General features: G+C 35.6%; 2 protein-coding genes across 2 annotated transcripts; both read right to left on the bottom strand.

Annotated features, from left to right (window-relative positions):
* Nucleotides 1-1,102: 1,102 nt before the first annotated feature.
* Nucleotides 1,103-6,745, bottom strand: LOC133856680 (uncharacterized). Its single transcript, XM_062291737.1, has 8 exons — nt 5,281-6,745; nt 5,065-5,163; nt 4,814-4,966; nt 3,778-3,941; nt 2,653-2,800; nt 2,363-2,482; nt 2,183-2,270; nt 1,103-1,585 (listed from the first exon to the last, which is right to left on the bottom strand). Exons 1-8 carry the CDS (start codon nt 6,688-6,690, stop codon nt 1,419-1,421), a joined length of 2,349 nt encoding a protein of 782 aa, XP_062147721.1. The 5' UTR covers nt 6,691-6,745; the 3' UTR covers nt 1,103-1,418.
* Nucleotides 6,746-19,025: 12,280 nt separating this feature from the next.
* On the bottom strand, nt 19,026-20,193 carry LOC133856907 (uncharacterized). The gene is made up of 3 exons (XM_062291954.1): nt 19,949-20,193; nt 19,709-19,857; nt 19,026-19,260 (listed from the first exon to the last, which is right to left on the bottom strand). The coding sequence occupies exons 1-3, from the start codon at nt 20,072-20,074 to the stop codon at nt 19,218-19,220; spliced, it is 318 nt and encodes a 105-aa protein (XP_062147938.1). The 5' UTR covers nt 20,075-20,193; the 3' UTR covers nt 19,026-19,217.
* Nucleotides 20,194-20,740: the final 547 nt, after the last annotated feature.

The following is a 20,740-nucleotide window of genomic DNA, read 5'->3' as shown; positions in this document are numbered from 1 at the left end:
TGTGCAAGTATTCATATTGTAATACCCCGCGCTAAATTAAAATTAAGGAAACCCTAATTAGTGTTTATAATAGAGTTTGATTAATCACAGATCCTAAGAGGAAAAAAAAAATGGGATTTTAAACACTTAGAATGAATTTTGTCCGAAAACTATCTTGACGATATCTACACCATCCTGACGGTACCGTATGCATGACCGTCTTGACTGTCTCTGCACCGTTAGCACAAATGGCCCGATGATGACAACTTTACATGCGAATCAGTTAAGGCCAAACTTGCAAAACACAGTAGGGGTTTATAAAAAGCCCTAAAATAAGAAACTAGACGCCATATCTTTATTTTTCAGCCTCCCAAAACCCTAGAGAGGGAAAAAAAAAAAAAAAAAAAGAGAGGGGAAAAGAATGAGCCTTTGAGAGTTTCAAAGCTTTCATCTTCAAGAAAGTTTCCAATCTAATCCAATACTGACATCTTTGGGTTGTCACTATCCAAGTAAACTGCCAATCTTACGTTCAAATGCATTTCATGATAACTGCAAGGCAATAGGCACTCTTATGTGCAAGTTTGTTGTTACCCTGCACAATAATGATGAATAATATAAAATCAAAAAGAGAAAGGAAGAGAAAATCAAGACACAGATTTATGTGATTCAGCAATATTGTGCCTACGTCCACAGGAATACGACTATATTCCAGTATATAATTTAAGGTTACATCATAACATACTTATAAAAAAACTTTAATTGTACGGACGTATTTTGAAAAACTCCAAAATACCTTATATCGTTCTGCAGGGTCATTACCCCTGCACCCCCACAACCTAATCATTCCACTATACTGGTATTTTAACATTACTCTTTATGTCCGAAAGAATATAAGTCACTTGTTCCAACAAAATTTTTCGTAACCAACAAATGAAAGGTGTTAGTTTTGCTTATTTTATCTTCACTAGATACCTTTGATTTTTGGATATATCGCTATACTTCTTTTACATCTCTCTCATATGCTTTCACTGATTGTCTGAAATTTTTTTGAAACTTCTAGCTTCATTTTCAATGTAAACTGCCAGCGATTAGAATGAAAGAACAGCACCAAGAAATCCTTCTCATCTCAGAAAGAGATTGTATACAACAGTGCACGACCATTAAAAGCCTTGACAAAAAAATTACAAGCTTCTTCAAGGTCCTGCCTGTTCTGTGATGACTAACTAACCATAGTTCTTACTTTTACAAACATCAGACTCTGCCTATACACTGCTATATTATACAGGTGACTGCAAAAAATAACACCTGGCTTGACCAACCCCAACGAAGGGGTCTCATCAGATCAACATGACTTGGGACGGCAACATTTAACCAAGTCTCAGCATGCCCTGTTCCTGATGCTCCTGGAATATTTACAGAAACCCTCAACCTCATTGTTTTCACTTGATGTTTAGGGCGGCCGACATGGTGCGTAGCTCCATTGCAATCTCTGAGAAGGCTGGTCTGGAGTCAGGATCAGATGACCAGCACCTCTCCATCAATGATCTCCATGTTGGGTCGCACCAGCTTGGAATTTCAGGTCGCAGGTTGCCTTTGATTATACCAGCTGAAATTTAGCAAGCAAATTTTCATCATCGTTTATTTGATATGGAAACGAAGCAGTATTTATATATAAAAAACCAAGCACTTTGGATAAAATGTTGTCGATTTACGTGTAAATTATAATGTAATGCAGAGTCATGGGATGGTAGACGTAGCACTGCTAAGAGCTAAACGGTCTATGTTGTTGACCTTTTCATCAGCAAGAAGTTTTCAATAGCACAGAATTTATAGATGTAGCTAAATAATTATTATCAATAGGATAAGATTTTTCGGATAATGAAATATCTGGCAAGGAAAATTAAAGCTTCAAAATGGCACAACAACTTATGAACTGAGGTATCAGAAAATACAGCACAAAAAAGGTTACAATAAAAGATTGCCAACTGAATTTATCAAAAGATGAGTCATGGCTCCAGCAAAATGCAAGGGTCAAAAGTTTTCAGATTCCAAATTCATATAGCTGGGCCTGTGGATAGAGAACAACATGATGATAGTTATCATATTGATTCAGCCATCGATGATTTTTCTAAGAATCTCAATTAAGTAGCTAAGACTTATAAACATATCCACTTTCTATCAATAATTTCAAATTAAACTGCACCTATTATTTCCTCCGATCGCAAATTAACATAGGGTTCCTCCCCAGTCAAGAGTTCGCACATTACTATTCCAAATGAGTAGACATCAACCTACAAGTGTTGAAAACACATTTCACAACCAAAGTGATTGGCAACAGGTATAAAATTAAACATATTTGACAATCTAAAATGAGCATCCTTACCTTTTCAGTAACCATGTCCTTACTATTCAACAGTTCTGGAGCCATCCATGGTATGGTTCCTCGTATTCCACCAGAGACAAGCGTCTTCTGTTTAATTTTCGATAAACCCAAATCACCAATCTGAAAGAGTGATGGTAAAATTTTCAAAGTTGTTCAATTGAAAAGAATGAAAAATTGTGAAAAGAAGACATTGAGACCAACTATCTGGACTGCATTTTTGTAACAAAAGAAAGGCAGACCAGATAAGAGATTCTAATAAAAAACAGCAAGATTCTTATCAGGTAGATTGCCTTGCACACTGGTCGATGAGGGTCTCTCATGTTCACAAGGAAGTTGTGTGATTTCAAATCAAAGTGGACAATGTTCTTGCCATGTAGATATTCCATACCAAAGGCTGCATCCATTGCTATAATTAGCCTCTTCCTACGATCAATCGTCCTGTTAATTCAGAAATGGAAAACTTTAGAGAAAACTAGTTCCTCTAATAGTATCCAACAATTGCCTGTTCAGAAGACTGATAGGAAAAAAAAATGATAAAGATGCAGCAGGAACAGAGTCAGAAGATGCAACACAGTTTCTTGGAATATAACCGTATAAGAAAGACTCAGATAAACTACCGGCAACGTGTAAATGTTGCCACATTTTGAATCTTCGACATCATGGCGGTGGTGGTCACCAATGGAGGGCTTGAGGCATGATTCAAACTATTTGCATGACAAACTTCAGAATGTGTACTCAGACATATGAGGTGTTCACACTCCTTGCATGATAGACCCAGTACCCCCGCTCACACAACCCATACCTCATAGTAAGTATGTAATGACTCTATTTATATCTGCAAACCAAAGTGTATGCTTTGCAATGCTGCCTCCTTAATTTCCTTTTCATTCCTCAATATTTTCTTCTTCTCATATGATTACAACATGATACATGTTTGATACTTGACACATTCAAGTACAACATGCCCTTAATATTAGACAGACAGACGCTACCAAAAATTCCCTCCCTCTCCTTTGTGCACGCAAGTCAAGAAACAAAACAAAGCACATTATATGTATACTACAGTAACATGGGTGAGGAGCATATGAGGGTTTATTTGAAGATATTTACTTTTCCAGCGAATTATCATCTAATCACCATATAAACCAATCTAGGATACTCAACATTCTGAAATACTTTTATTACGGTGGTCCAAAGACAGGAAATTATAATCCATGAATGTCCATTTTCAGATAAACAGATATAGAAGTCAAGGTCAGTTTAACATCCATTTAATATGGAACACAAAAGGAAGAAGTAGCAAGAGTGTCCTACATTGATATGTGAAAACAAATTATGAAACACATTTTTTTATCTAAAAATTCAAATTTAATGTATCGTAGATTATATTATAAAAACAAGATAAGGTACCATACCGATCTTTTCTTCGCAAAACTTGTTTCAGGGAACCATTGACCATGTACTCTGTTACTGTTGCCAAATTTGTCACAGGTCCATCCGTAACTACACCATAAAATGCCACAATATTTGGGTGGCGAAGCTCATCTAGTACGTGAGCTTCCTTCCAAAAGTCTGCAACCTGCAAGGGAGTAGATAGAAACAATGAAGTTTAGATAATATGCAGGAATTCATTCCTCAACTATAGTTTGATAATAACCTATAGACATTTTCCTCATTGGATAAAGATTTTCTCCAAACTGGGTTGAAGGAACTTCTTCTAACCCGGTCTACAAAAATGTCATGTGTCCCTTTTACATACGAGAAACGCATGTTTTTTAAATAGGAATGACAAATTTCTTTAAACTCTGTCCTTCCAATTTAAATAACATGTGTTTCTCGTATGTAAAAGGGGCACATGACATTTTTATAGACAGGGTTGGAGGAAGTTCAACCTAGTTTGGAGGAAAACTCCGTCCTTCCTCATTCATCTCTAGCTCTTTCTTCCCTGACAAGCATCAGCTTTCGGATTTCACCATCACCATCTTATGCACACCATTTTCTTCTCTTCTGATTTTTTAACAGATTTCAAGAGAGGGACCACCAAATTTATGTTAACTACTGAGGAAAGAAAAACAAGGTATATGAGTTGAAAGCTTCAAGATTAAGAGGGCAGTACATGGATGTGACATGTGCAAATCAGCAGCTCAAAAACAAAATCATCTCCAACTCAGGCGTCAAAACACAAACATGTCCACCAAAAACTTTATATGGAAAGTAGTTTGGAACAGAATAGCCACTGTTACACAGGTTAGAGTAATACTCGACTCAAAAATCAAACCACTCAAGTGAAACTGATATTTGTCTTGTATGGATTACAATAGACAAGTGACTTTATGCTGAGCCCAAGCCCTTAAACAAACCAAATTAGATAAATATTTCATTCATGAAAGGAATCAGATAACAGAATAAATTCAACAGAGGGAAATGTGGGGTGAAAACATGAGTAATTACCAATCGGTTCTCTTCCAACGAGTCTTCAGTGAAGCAACTTGGCTTGATCCTCTTAATGGCAACATCGGAACCCTTCCATTTTCCATAGTAAACAGTTCCATACATGCCCGAACCAATCTCCTTTATATATTCAAGGTCAGTATATTTAATAGTCTGCGTAACAAAAGCAGAAAGGAGCATTTTGTGTCATATTTAATTCAACCTCTACCAAGTTAAAAGACATAAACATCATATATGTTTTGACAGATTACCTGCAGCTCTCTAGTGGCAAGATGAATACAAAACGCAGCCAGATTAATAGGGATTCCGCCAATTACCTCAGTGCATTTACGAGATTCATTATTGCCAGCCTAAGAAACCGGAAAATCATTAGTAGCTCAAAGGCATCAACAGCTCAAGGCACATATTTGTTCTTCATCTTTCTAAAATCTTCTAGTAAAAAGGAATAAAATGTATTTAGTTAATACCTTGTCATCAATGCTTAAACCAGATGGGGGGTCTTGTTGAATATCTTTTTCATTGACACGATCTTTTTCCATTTTGAATGCATTCTTAGAGGAAGGATCAGGTGTAAATTGTCCTTCCTCCGTTTTAGGTTTTGATTGAGGTTTTAGCAAGGCATCGGCAACATTGCTGGTTGCAGGAGAAGAAAGCACAGGAGATCCTACTTCTTTGGATGAAGATAATGAAAGGTTGTACAAGGAAAAATCCACCGAAGATGCAACTCCACCTTGTAAGTTGTCAGCACCATCACTGCCTGCTTCCTCATCATACACCTCACTATTGCACTCGAATTCTGTTTCATTGCTCTTCTCAAGATCACATTGATATGGAATTTTGTTAGAATTGGGATGACAAACTCTCATAGACTGGCCCTGCTTTGAGATGTTCGAATTTGGCCGGAGCCCATGGCAGAATTTCCCCACCAGAACCCTTCCATCCAATCTAACAGTCCGATGGCTCCCCATCTCAAATGGATTGTTCAGATAGTTACGCGCATGGCAGGAACTAATCCGCTGATTTCTGGCATCATTTACACTAAACCTATGGCTGCGTGTGCCACAATGTAAGCCACCCCAAATCCTTTCACCAGTGCACGAATGTCGCAGCCTATAACCACTCCCAACAAAATTATCATTACAAGAATGACAATTTCCATCAGATGGCATAATGTTCTCCCTGTTCAACCTACTCATCGGTGCCAGTTCAACATTCCTCTGCTCCACCTTAGCATCACCACCATTACAAACAGATTGTTTCGCTAACAACTGTTGCTTCAACACAATTTTCCTAAGCGAATCATCCCCATATTTCTCCAAATTCTTGGCCAGCTTACAATCGAATTGACCATTTTGGGCCTCACGCCTACTCGCACCATTCACACAAGCAACCCCATTTTTGGTACACAAACTCTCACTTTTCACGCAATTCACAGGCAAATTACCATCATTCTTAACAATGGCATTGGCGTTATCATCATCATTATCGTTTGTACAAACGAAGAGCCAGAGCCTGGCGTGCTTACCGTAAAGCTCGAGCTTGTCGTACTCGTCGATCATGCAGCGAACGTCGTCGTCGGAGGCGACGGAGACGAGGAGAGGGGAGTCCTCACACGAGCGGTCGGGGAGCTGGTATTTGAGGGAGTAGGAAGGATGGCGCGTGGCTGGGAAAAGATCCGAAATCTTGGACCGGAGCTTGGATAGCCCGATGGAGCGGTCCACGGAGATGATTCGGGCCTCTCCGCCCGCGTACTTAAGCTTTCCCGATGGAGGTCTTGCCTGGAACGAACCGTTGAAGCTGCACACAAGCTTCATCTTCTTGGACGCCTGGATGCTGCTTGGCCTCCGGCGCCGATTCAGAACGGAATGTTCTTTCATGGCGGACAAACAGAGAGATCGTTCGAGTACGAGCCTGATATGAGAGATTTTTATAGTTGAGTGGACACTCTGAGGCGTTGGGCATTTGGGCTTCAGGTTTCGTGAAAATTTCGAATTTGCCATCTCCCTCGTGTTTTCTGTTTTCGATTGGGGAGAGAGAGATATCAGTTTGCCATTGGACTCTTTTGTAATTGCAGTACTGCCATCGGGTTTACTGATTTGATTGTAGATGCGATGAGAGTTGACGCGGGATTCTTGTGATATGTGTCCTCCTTCCGGAGGGGAACCTCTTTCTTTCGCTCACTTGGATTTTAATAATAAATATATTATGACGTCATTAAGATGTAAATGTTATAAAATTTAGAGAAATGATCCCTATACTCATTTCTCACAATAGCCCCACAACAAGCTGACGTGGCTGGTACTATTTTATTATTTTTTTACAAAAAGAAATGAAAACAAAACAAAAAAATAATAAAATATTACCAGACACGTCAGCTTGTTGTGGGGCTGTTGTAAGAAATGAGTGTAGGAATCATTTCTTTAAAATTTAAGGGATAGAAATTTCTTACAAATATATTTGTAGAAAATTTCTTACGACTCACAACTAAGATTGACATGTGTCCTTTGACATGTGAGAAACACATGTTATTTTAATAGCATCTGTTTCTTACGAGCTTTTTTAATAGTATTAATAAAAAAAACATATATTTCTTATTTGCTTAAAATAATTTTTTCTCTTTTTTTAACCTCATGGGAGGCAGACTTATTTACAACAGGTAAAGGGCTATTAAGGAATAATAAATTAAAAATTAAAAAATATAAGAAAAAATAAAAAAGAAATTTGGATTCTGTTCGTCTTAGTTTATAATTTCATATAAATATCATCTTCTACTTTAGATCAAAAAAAAAAAAAAAAAGAATAAAAAATTCTCTTTCATTAGGTTTTTTTCCTAGTTTTTAATGACTTTTTTTTAAGGCTAGGTCTAATTTGATATAACTTGTTCCAATAATATCTATTTGAATAATAAAGATAAGGCCCCCTATTTTAGCCAAAGGAACAAAAGATAAGACGTATTGTGTGTGCACTCCAATGTTGAATTAATAATTTTTGACACGACCTGCAAATTTGATATGAACATGCCATAAAGTTATAGGGTTTGAGTTTAAGTTAAATGGGTTCGGAGTCATAAACGAGTTTGGGTTTATGACACGTTTATAAACGGGTCAAACCGCGGGTTGACCCGTTAACCCGTTTATGACTCTTATAACGTGTTATGTTTGGGTATTGTATTTCAACCCATTTAGCTAATCAAGTTGACCTAAACGGGTTAGTGAGTCAACACGAATCTAACAAAGTAATCCGTTTTGCCAACCCTAGTCTAATGGTCTTCATGTAAATTCAATTTTGATTTTGTAACATAAGAGTTTTTGTTATAGTACTATAATGTCTACTATAAATTTCTTATGATCTGACTTGGTATAACACGTGATACTTATTTATGTAAATTGTTACATTAGTCACTAAACAATTAAATGTTTCTGTCAAAATTATCACTTAATTCTTTTTTACCAATTATACCACATGGTATTCATGTAAACTTTTACCTAAGTTTATAAAATAAAAGAAAAACTAAACATATCCCTCTCAAACTACTACTCCATTGTTAATGTCTCACAAAATACCACTACAAAAAAACTCTACAATTAGTGACGTGTTAATAGTAATGTACTTTTTGATATGTCACTAATTAGTAACATGTTAAAAAGTAATACCTCACTAAAATAATTAGTGATGTGTTAAATCTGACACGCCACAATTTAGTGGCCTCTCAAATAGACACATCACAAATGTAGTGACGTGTCAATTTAACAGGTTACTAATTAATTAATTAAATAATATTAATTTTGTTTTTTTTTTTTTAAAAAAAATATTAAGTAACAAAATTTAATTAGTATACCCTATATATATTGCGTATAATTATATCAGTGTAGTCTAGGTTTTTTTTTTCTCTCTCAATATATAATGATTATTTTAATTAGGATTAAACAACTTAATGTAGAGATCGAAATTAAAGTAAATTTTTTACTCTTTAAATGTTGTCATATATTTTGGTTTAAGTATTAATATATAATTAATATACTTGCAACTATAATATACATTATATAATATGTTATACAACTATAAGTAACCATGTGTTATTAATTTATAAATATAAATATAGAATAATTAATATTTTATAAAAAAAAAATATATATAATAAGTAGGCATGCACATGTAATATTATAAATAACCATGCACATTGTATAATAAGTAAAGCATGCATGCCACAATTTAAAATTTCCTAGGCGGGTGTGCCTTTCCACGCGGCAATGCTGGTTTAGTTTTTATATTTCTCTCTCTCTCTCTCTCTCACAACTACGCCGGCCACTGCATCATCTCCGTCGACTACTGGTACATTATGCATGTCCTCTCTCTCTCTCTCTCTCTCTCTCTCTTTGATCTCTCGTTCTCCTGGCCAGCTCTGCCTAGGTTCGACAACCACCCATGATGGCCGAAGATCACCGACGCTGTCCACCCATACGGTTAGTTCCTCTATGGTTTTTTTTTTTTCAATTATATATGAATTATCTATATATATGTTGGATATATGTTAAATACATATTTTAATTTGAGCTGATTTGTTGTTCGGGTTTGTTAAATACATATTTTAATCTGAATTTTTGTTAGTGTTTGTCGTGTTGGGGACCGGATGCTTACTGGGTAGTTTTTGTTAGTGTTTTTCTCCAAGAATTTTTGTTAGAATTATCTATATATTAATTCTAATTTACTGCTGCATCTGGAAATTAATAATAATAATAATAACTTGTAAAAAATGATGTGAATAGCTTACAGTAATATGATGTGAATAATTTGTTCTTCTTGATTTGAAAATATATATATATATAGTGCTGTGTCATTTAGACACGCTACTAAATATATACAGTAACGTGTCATTTAGTCATGCCACTATATTTAGTGGCGTGTCATGTCACTAAATCTTAAATATTGATCTGGTGATTAGTGACCTTTTCAGACATTCTGACAGGTCACTAAAAGTCAATTACAAAAATTATGTATTTTTGTAGTGTACTCATTGTGTCAACATCTTCCAGAAACTAAAACTACTCAAAAATATCAATGTTCCTCCTAAAACCAGCAAAACGATAAAAATACTCATAAATTTTTGGTGGGGGGTTCTTGTTAATTGCTTTTTTTTTAAAAAAAAAAAAAAAAAAAAAATTGTTATTAAGAGGGAAATTGACATTTTTTTTTATAATTTAAGAAAAATATTGACACAATTAATAATTTTAAAAAATATTAACAATAAAATGATTGTTTTCAGGGAGATACCAAAGTCCAAAACAAGCTATAATAAAATTTGCTGAAAAATAAAACCCATTTAAATTTGTGAGGCTTGGAGATGGGGGGCATTTAAGATATAATTGAAGCAGATAAGGGCATTTTACAAGTGAAAGGAAAGAGCCCCTCCTTTCCAACTCCATAACATTCCACGAGCCTGTTTGATTCTAACGAGATAACCTCCCTTTTGTCCTTTTTCTCCAGTTGAGAAGCCTTCCCCTCCAAACACATGAATATGCTCTCTTTGCGTCAACTCACTACGTGTCCCATCGACTCATAACATTGAAAATGAAAGTAGAGGAGAATAAATTCTATATTTCATATAAATGTTTATTAAATAATTAAGTAATTTTTAAAAGTATTATTAAATATGTAATTAATCAAACGATAATTTTAAAAAATACATCATTATTTGATGAACAATTAATAGACATTTATATGATATGTAGAATTACTCGTAAAGAAGAAACAAGTGTAGGAAAAGAGTAATTCTACGTGTCATATAAATGTCCATCAAATGATGATGTGGCTTTTAAAATTACTATTAGACATGTGAATGATCAAATAATGAATTTGATTAAATTGTAATTTTAAAAGTCACTTCATTATTTGATGAACACTTAATTGACATTTATATGACATGTATAATTACTCGTAAGAAAATAAAAGGAAAAATTTTAACGATTAAAAAAAAGAAAAGAGAAAAGATACAAAATATTCTTTCTTAGTTTCTTTTAAAGGTCAACCATTGATTGTGAAGGAAGAATTGAAGGAATTGTCCCAAATATGCCAAAAAGAAAAAGCCACCTCCATGGATGTCATGATCGCCATAGACGAAGGATGAGTACCAAAAATAAAGGAGCATATAAATGTAAGCTTTTAAATAATTTAAAGGCATGATTGAGAGGAATATGATTCTCTCTATTTCACTATTTTATAGTTAAAATTTTATTTTATTTTACTTAACGTTGTATGTGATATTACGTGGTGTGTGTATTGTCACGTCATCTAAAAATTAAATGATATAACATTATATATATATATATATATATATATATATATATATATATATATATCTTTAAATGAAACAAAATAAAATCTTAACTATAAAATAATTTATTGCCCCCTTATTGAAGTTTTTGACGAGTGTGAGAATATGATTACTTATACTTCACTTGAAAATGGAGAGGAATAGGCGGAACTAGAAAAATAAATTTGCGAGGTCCAAAACTAAATTATAAAAATTTTGAAGGTAAAAAATAATTTTGGGATGTCCACTTCGTAAAAATGCCTAAAATTTTGAAGAATTTTTTTTCAAAATGTTAAGGACTTTTTTGAAATTTTGGTGGAGCCCATAACCCCCCAAGGCTAGGGGTGGTTTCACCCCTGGAGATGAGTCATTTTATTATTAAGATTTTATGTTATTACATCTAATGGTGTATATAATGCCACATAGAGAATAGGTTGTTCATGTCATTTAAAAATTTTTAAATGATGTAATAGTATATATATCGTTAGATGTAATAAAATAAAATCTTAACCATGAAATGACTTCAAGACCTTTGCAAGTGTGAATAGTTGTACTGCTTGGAGAATAATTATATTATTTAAAAGAGTAATGCTAGATACTATATTTTTATCACACAATTATTTTACAATATTGACGTGTCAATTCCAATCAACATTTTGAATCAATAAACCAAATGTTGGTTGTGACTGTCACATTAGCATTGCGAGATAAAAATATAGTATATATCGTTAGTCATTTAAAAGGGGGATAATTGCACCGTTGATCCCTGTGGTATGCTATAATTATTTTTCACTCCCTATGGTTTAAAAAGTTTATGAGAGATCCCTGTGGTATGCAATAATTACGTTTTACTTCTTGGGTCGATTTTCCGTCCACAATTTTGACAGAATCTGTTTGCCCTACACGTCAGCGACACGTGTCGTCATCTTATTGGCGACATGTGTCCATCTTAATAAAAAAAATATAAATTTATTAAAAAATAAATAAATAAACTTTAAAAAAAAAAAGAAAAAAAAAAAGAAGAAGAAAGGGCAGGCTTGGGGTGGCTGGGCCACCCCCAGCAAATGGGGGTGGCCGCGCGCCACCCCAGGCGGCCTCTGCGGTTGGCGCACGGCCACCCCCAGTGGCCGGGGGTGGCCATCGGGCCACCCCTTGCCCCCATTTTTGTTTTTTGTTTTTTTTTTTTGAATTTTATATTTTTAAGAAAAATAAGTATTTTTATTTATTTTTTAATAAATTTATATTATTTTATTAAGATTGGACATGTCAGCGCCACGTGTCACTAATAAGATGACGACACGTGGCGCTGACGTGGCATTTGACGGAATCTGTTAAAATTTTTAACAGAATTTGACGCCAGAGATCAATTTGTAATTATTGCATACCACAGGGATCTCTCATAAACTTTTTAAACCGTAGGAAGTGAAAAATAATTATGGCATATCACAAGGATTAACGGTGCAATTATCCCTTTAAAAAGATCATATGATAGAAGATTTTCATAAAATTCGCAAAGGAAAAAGTTCCTTACGAAATAGGCTCTAAATGGTTTGCTCTTTTTGAGGTGAAATTTACTTAAAAATATTTGGAAAAAATTACACGTACTCTCTCGAACTAATACCTAATTTGTAATGTTTGTTAAAATGTTACCCAAAATTGAAAATTCCATCAATGTCCATATAAAATACAAAAAATTTGCAATGTACCCTTTCTGTCTCACAAAAAGACAAACAATGATCTTAAATTTTATTCAGTAAGACTATAATACTCTTATAGATTCGAAGAAAAGGAAAAAAAATAGTTAAAATTTAAAACTAATTTTTTTAAAAAAAATAATAAAAAATAAAAACAAAATAAAAAGAAAAAGGTGGAAGTGGGGTGGCTCCCCGAATGTGGGGGTGGCCAAATATATGAAAAATAATTAATGAGATATTTATATATATTTTTTATACTTCTTAATTTGTTAGAAATTATTCTCTCTTCATTTTTTTTTGCATCTTTTTCAAATTTATTTCAAGTACTCCAATGTCATTACCTTTTGTACGGGAGTAATGATTCTTACATAACTCTTTCACAACTCTAACTAATTTTTTTTTTATGATCAACGATTATATTTATTTTTCTACATGTGGACCTTAAATATTCAATGATTAATCTTAAAAAAATTGTTAGAGTTGTGCAAAAACTATTACTCTTTGTACGAATATCCCATTTACGTGGCCTTCAATACGTTCTTCTCTTGAGTGCTAAATTGTTAATTCTTGTGCGTAGTAAAAAGAAAAACGAACATGTTATATCCGCTTTGCATTTTGAGCTCTTTTTTATTTTTTCTTATTTTTTTAAAATTATGAACTTAATTTTATATGAGCTGCTTGTTTTTTTTAAAGCTTTTTATGATTCTTTTCGAACTCTTGTTATGATCTTTTTTCTTTCTTTTTTTTTTTTCTTTTTTTTTTTAATTCAATATTTGAACTAAATACACTTTTAAATTGTAATATGAAAATACAAATTTAATTGCAAACAATGTACAATACAAATATTTACAGATTGAAGAGGAGTTGTAGCTGCAGAGAGGGGGAGAAACAAAGTGAGGTATTAGGGTTTCGTTTTCTACTTCTTTACCTATACGAACGACATTGTTTTGGGATTAAATCCCAAAACAACGTTGTTTTATGACAAAAATGATATATATATATGTGTGTGTGTGTGTGTGTTGTTTTATGACAAAAATGATATATGTGTGTGTGTGTGTGTGTGTGTGTGTGTGGAGGTGAATATTATTCGCCTCTGTGTAGATATATTTTGCTATTCGCTCACATATGTGCAGATAACAAATATGATATTTACCCACCAGGGTTAGGGGCTGAAAATTTGCCCGTATAGACGGGTGAAGAGCGGATGTAGAACACCCCAAATCTAACCTGTAGGCTCGATTTTGTTTTTCAAGTAAAAATTTCTAAGAAATTCCCTCCACTATTATTATCAAAGTACAATGATAGATGTGTTTGCTTGTATGTTAAACATAGAAACTGCACTTTGTTTCTTTTCTTCTTCTTTTTTTTCTTTTTATCAAATCATTCTATATTTTGATTGCATACAGATTTGATCCACACTAGTACACTACTCATAACTGGCAAATATTGCTCGGACAAGCAATTGAATAAAATATGTTAAACAGACACATATGGCACAACAAACGAAAGTGCAAAAATAAGATAGTACAAATAATATTCCAATTTTTTTTTTTTTTTTTAAAAAAAAAAAAAAAAAAAATTGGAAGTGGTATCACATTGTCTTGTTAGAATCTTATAATGAATAAATCTCCAATAAAGAGTTTGCTTCCGATTCATCTTAGTAGAGCTAGAGTCCTAATCTAAAGTTAATAGAGTCGGTCTTAATCCTAGTCAATCAGTTAAATGGTATAAGAGTCTTACTTTGATTAGTAATTCTCCTTGTAACCAATCAGTATTATTCTTCTATTTAAATAAGAAACTACTAATAAAGATGCATTAGTTGATTATTGTTTGATATAATTTTTTTTTATAGGTAAGAAAAGATTTATTAAAAAAGCATAAATGCGTCTATTGGTACACAAGAAGTATACACAAGAAACTCCAAAAGCTAACCCGCAACAACTAACAGAAAACGGAAAAATAACCCCAAAACCCAAGAAGAAAAGCCCAAAACAACCCACAAAAGAGCCCAACCAGACACGAGGAAAACCCAAAGACCCAAGAGATAACCCACAACCCACCAAAGCACACAACCCTACAACATGCGGGCCTTTCCTTTACTACACCTAGAGGAGACTGAAGTGTCGCCATAATTTATGAAGCTTTGCAGATTCAGTACCTCCCTCTAGCCTTTTGATTTTTGGCGTACTATCATCTTCTCTCGCAAAAAATCTTCCTCCATGACGTCCCGAATAGCCAAGGCCGCCTCCTCAAAAGAACCATCCAAAACCCAATCTAAGGGTAAACCATCCCAGTAATCTTCGTCATCTTCCCAAACCACAATCTCTACATTATGATCAAAACCGACAGGCCAATTTCGAGATTGGGAAAATCCATTTCCTTCAGCAGAATAAGAGAAAAAGGAGATAGGCAACCTCTCGGGGGGGAGGAAGGTCCAACCATCTCGACCTCGACGACCTTCTGCGACGAAGTAAAAATAACTGGCACCATCGGACGAGGATTGAGAAATCCCTTTCTTAGACCCTGCTTCACTGGAGGCTCTGTAACCTTCTTCATTGGCGGCTCTACAGCTGCAACCTTTTTAATAGCACAACCAGCAGACATCTTCATGGCTTCTAGGGAATCCGAAAATAGCTCATCATTCCATTTCACAGAATGCCCTTCCCTTAGTTCCTTCGCCCTCCGGTAGTAACACTAAAAAGGCTTAGACACCACCATGGGGAGGGATGAACGCAACTTCTCTCCCAACCTAGCCGCTCCAACAAGAGATGAAGGGGCAAAACTGGGTTGAGGAATCTGAAGTGGCCTCAACGGAATGAACCTAAAGACAGTAGCTGGAGAATGGGCCGAAACCGCGGGAAAATCAGGATCCAAAGCCGGTGATGGAGGAAACCCAAAGATTGTAGAGGCTGGAAAATGACTTGAAGGAACCGGAATCACCTGCAATCCACTAGACCCACCCCCGGAAGAAGACATAAAAGGAGCCATCCCACTAGCTGTCGACAACGAGGGCATCTGCCGAAGAGACACCCTAAAGGGACAGGCAACACCGAACCCACTCACACTGGGTCAGTCCTCGAACGCCTTGTCGACCCACCCCCAGTAAAATGCAACCCCAACAACTCCCCAGAAGCTGATTCCGGCGACATCTCCAGAATGATTCTCGCCGGACGGGTGGGTCATGCTCTCTTGAAGTAGCTGTTGGAGGCTACAGCTCCTTCGAATGATCTCATCTATCTTTTTCCTTTATTTTGTATTAGTTGATCCGTGCAGCAAGGTTGTCCATGCAATGAACAGCCTCACCTGAAAGGATATCCGAGCAGGGTTTTGCAATAAAAATTGCATCATGTGAATTGTGGAAGGATACCCAAGAAAAGTGTGACCTGAATACCTTCTCACATAAAGCTACCCATTACATCATGCAATACACAGCATCATTGCACTCCACCCATCCCCTAGTTTAAAAGGAAGGAATAAACCCTATTCACTCTAGGAAGACATGAGTAGGATTGGAGAACAAAAATAAAAATAAATAAATATGTCTAAGAATAAACAGAAATCAAAGAAGGAGAAAAGGGTACAAAAGTAAGCAAACTTTTTTTGCTTACTTTCTGAGAAATTAGTACAAGTTGTAAACTAAGTAAACATGATCGTTTTCCTGTAACCATTTCCTCATTGGCTTAGGAAAAAAAAAAAGTAAACATGATCGTGAGAGTGGCAATTTCTAATCATATTGAACCGCATGTGGAATTCACAAGATCTTGGGCTGACATGATTTATAATTTGGTAAATTTGCATCCTAATATGCAGAGAAAATCATATAAAATTGTTCATGGGGATGTCTATCACCCCTGCATCTAACCTCTCAGAATGCAAACCATGAGGCCATGAGACCTATAAACTAGAGACCAGTTTAGACTTCTCATCCTGAATATGAACCACCATCTCTAGCATCAAGCAAGCTCTTTCGATTTCCCCTTTCCCTGTCCTGAATTGAATAGGAAAAAAGAAAAAGAAAAAGAGCAAGCTCTTTTGATTAGTGTTCTTCAATCTTGGTTATTCTGGCAACTACTAGTCGGGGATAGATAGCCCTGGAGTTCTATCCATCAAGGGAGATGGGAACTTAGTTATTACTGATGTGAAAGGGACTTCTCTCACCGTAAACTCTGAAAACAACCTGCAAAAATTCCCGCCCATGGTTGCCAAAACGGGACTTGACATAGACAAGTTGAAGCATTGGAACTAATAATCTTCCATGTTATTCACTTCTCTAGAAGTTTCAACACCCAAGGACGAGGCAGCTGTCACTAATCATTGGTTGGTCCAGTCATTTCCCTGATTAATCTTTACTATTTGCAATGTAAATATTGCTGTTTTCAAGGCACTCTATCCTAGCTATATTTGAGCATCACTTGACAATTGAAACATTTGAGCTGTTCTCCAAATGGAAAGTTCTGCTTCTACTAACCAGGTAAGAAAGGAAGGAGTCACGGGCGGGCGAGCCAAGGCACAGAGCTATTGATGCATGAATTAAGTACCACTGTAGCAGCTATTAATGAACTTGGTGGTACAACCAAGCCAAAATTAAATGGAAAGGATCATGAATTAACCTTGTTCAGCTTTTCAAACATAGAAACTGCCACAGGTTACTTCTCTATGTGATTAAAGTAGGCCAGGGAGGTTTTGGGCCTGTTTATAAGGTAACATCCAATTTTAAATGGTTGAAAATAACACGGTTCTCTCATAGGGTACATTGGTTGATTGATGGGCAAGAGGTTGCAGTGAAAAGACTTTCCAGAAGATCCGTACAAGGAATAGAGGAATTAAAAAATGGTCATATTAATATCAAAACTCACAGGAATCATGTTAGACTTTGGTTATTCATAGAGATTTGAAAACCAGACAAGGATTACCTGCATAAGTACTCCAAAATAAAGGTTCTTCGTAGAGATTTGAAACCACCAATATACTATTGGACAATAACATGGATCCTAGGATCATTGAGTTTTGGCATGGCAAAAATAGTCAGGGGAGTAATGAATCTAGAGCAAACAAGAATCAAATTGTTGAGACATAGTAAGTAAGCAGCTTCTTCATTCTTTAATGTGAACTGACTGATATGCTATATGAAAATGTCAAATGAACTCCATATTTGGTGCAGCTTCTAAATGAAAGTACAGAGAGAAAAGATGGAAAAAAATGGTTATATGTCACCTGAACATGCCATGGATGGTCTTTTTTCTGTGAAATCCGATGTTCTTGACTTTGGAGTAATGATGCTAGATATCATAAGTGGCAAGAAAAACACTGGTTTCTATCAAGTTAAAACACTCTTCAAACCTAATAGGATATGTAAGTCACTACAGTAAGCTTTGACTTTGTTATTATTTTGTCTTCAGAACTTATTGCATCTCCTAAGGATTGAGCTCCTAGTATAATGTTGACAATCAATACCTTTTCAGGCATGGGATATGTGGGAAGAAGGAAGAGGGTTGGAGTTGATGGACCCAGCATTGGCAGAAACATGTTCAACAAGTGAACTTATGCTCTGTATTCAAGTTGCTCTCTTGTGTGTGTAAGAAGACACAGCAGATAGACCAACAATGTCAGATGATGTATATGCTTGGAAGTGAAATGATAACTTTTCCAGATCCTAAACAACCAACCTTTTCTACCATTGCAAGCAAGAATGACAATGATATCCCAGAAAATCCAGGACCTTGTTCGATTGATGATGTAGCAATTTCAAATTTGAAGGGCCGATAACATTCTAGGAGACAAGGACTTTATTCAATAAACTCACTTCTTGACCAAGCTCATCGTTCAATATTTTCCTTCAGCAAACATCACTTTGTTCATCATTTGCAGTATAATAAAAAATCCATTGCATCATTAGAGAATTTTATGAATTATATCATGGCCATGATACTAGATCAAAAACCACATTACGACCAAGAAGCCTGAGTGAACCAATCCAAATCATGCCATGTTCTAGATTAAGTAGAACCATGCCTGCCTGGTTCACTTCCACATACATCATAGTCTATACCTACCATATAAACTACTCTCTAGAAACATAACTAGTGTTGAAGTAGCCAAGATTGATAACATGGTATACCAATAATAATCCTATACTTCTCTATAACTGGGAGCTGGAAAACTTTTGACAGTTGTACAATGATTATAAGATGTTTGAGGCTAAAGTTACTTGGGCGAGGAAAGGGCACACTTCTCTAATTCAAAATCAGTATATGACTAATAGAAGTCAAAAAAGTTAAGCATTGTGATTGATGAAAGAAGTATGTATTAGCTTAAATGCAATTGAACGTCACACTATATAAGCTCCACTACACAGAAAATACAACTCACTTGAACAATTCAATACCGCCTCTTAAGCAAGTCAATCGTAGCCCTTCCCTAGGCAATTAAGACAACGTTGCACCCTGTGATGCGAAAGCATGCAAAAAAAAACTCATCAGCATCGCATAATAGGAAACACTCAAAAACCAAACTCTTTCTCAAAACATGTTTATTGAATCAATAGACTAATAGAGGTTTTGTGCTCGAAGATCATGCCTAGCAAGCGATGTTCCAAAAAGCAGATTAGAGATTTTAATTGTTTCAATTTGCCAGCCAAAACACAAACTTTTAGTTATATACCACTCATGGATATTGTGCTTGTTTCCATAAGTCTTCGTTTGGTTACTGAGAAAGCTGACGAACACAACCGAAGTGTTAACCATCCAATTCATATAAAGGAACAGAAAGGAACTTGTTTTCTCAGCAACCAAACGGAGAAAGAAAAACGAAATTGTAGACCAAGCACCTAAAATGAGCTCCAGAAAGATTTGAGAAATTACTAAAAGAATAAAAGAAAAATCATAGAGCAACCTGTTTCCATCGCAAGTAGGGCAAAGGCAAGGGTTGATGGCAACTGGGTCGTACAAAGGAGACCAATCAATGGTGGCATTTGCTTTGCACAGTTTGCATATATAAAACCCTTTCCCTTTGCAATGCTCACAAGGCGACGCCACCTTTCTCTGCACCAAAACCGCAACAAGAAAATCGGACTCCCAAGAGAGGAAACAAAAAAGTATTGGAGCCAAAGAGGGTTTCGCTTTTGAGTTTTACCCGTTTCGCTTCGTTGGTGAAACGAAGCGCTCTCATGGTGGCAGAGGAAGCAAGGTTCAGAGTTATTAGTCCACCAAGGATGATAGCGGCACCGGTACCCAACGTGCGCAGTGGCTTTGGTATCATTTTTCGTGTCTGAGTTTTGGTCCAGGCAACGTCTCAAACAGTTGGCGTGCGTGCGATAGAAAGCTTAAAGCTAACTATTAACCTGAGGCATTTCTCAGTAGAAAAAGTAAAAGGCATTGCGTTATCACATCATCTCGGGCCATTAAATTTATTCTTTTTCATCAATGTAAAATTTTAAAATAAAGGGGTAAATACAAAAATATTTTAAGTGGTTTGTAAACTTTATTTTTTGTCCCTCGACCCTTGAGCTTTAATTTTTATCATATGAAGTACCTGCGGTATAAGAAAAGATGAAAATAGTACTTCTGTTCATTTTTCTATTCAAAACTGACGAAAATTCACGTCAACGCCACGTAACACCATTCAAAGTGCGACACGTGGTCACACTATTTTTTTTTATTATTATTTTAAGCCTTTTTTAAAAAAAATTAAAAAATAAAAAATTGTAGGAGTGACTTTTGGGCCACATGGGGGTGGGTAGCCACACCCCCATTTGGCCTGAACCACCCCCTAGACCGGCCGCCTTTGAGGGTGGTTGGCCAAACCCTCAATTTTTTTTATTTTTTTTTTTGTAGGGTTTGGCCCTTGGGGGTGGCCGAACCACCCTCGCGGTCACCCACAGGGCAAAAATAATTTGTTTTTTGTCTTTCTTGTTTGGCCTTTGGG

This window comes from Alnus glutinosa, chromosome 14 (genome assembly GCF_958979055.1).
Source record: "Alnus glutinosa chromosome 14, dhAlnGlut1.1, whole genome shotgun sequence".
In the NCBI taxonomy this organism is placed as follows: Eukaryota; Viridiplantae; Streptophyta; class Magnoliopsida; order Fagales; family Betulaceae; genus Alnus; species Alnus glutinosa.
Note: the sequence above shows the minus strand (reverse complement) of the source record. Positions and strands in the feature narration are given on the sequence as shown.

Coding starts and splice junctions, on each gene's coding strand:
- LOC133856907 (XM_062291954.1), bottom strand. CDS start 20,074: ATGATACCAAAGCCACTGCGCACGTTGGGTACCGGTGCCGCTATCATC. Junction 19,858..19,948: donor TCACCAACGAAGCGAAACGG/GTAAAACTCAAA, acceptor GTTTTGGTGCAG/AGAAAGGTGGCGTCGCCTTG. Junction 19,261..19,708: donor CCTACTTGCGATGGAAACAG/GTTGCTCTATGA, acceptor TTCGCATCACAG/GGTGCAACGTTGTCTTAATT.
- LOC133856680 (XM_062291737.1), bottom strand. CDS start 6,690: ATGAAAGAACATTCCGTTCTGAATCGGCGCCGGAGGCCAAGCAGCATC. Junction 2,801..3,777: donor GTTTTGCGAAGAAAAGATCG/GTATGGTACCTT, acceptor CTGAATTAACAG/GACGATTGATCGTAGGAAGA. Junction 2,483..2,652: donor CTCATCGACCAGTGTGCAAG/GCAATCTACCTG, acceptor TCACTCTTTCAG/ATTGGTGATTTGGGTTTATC.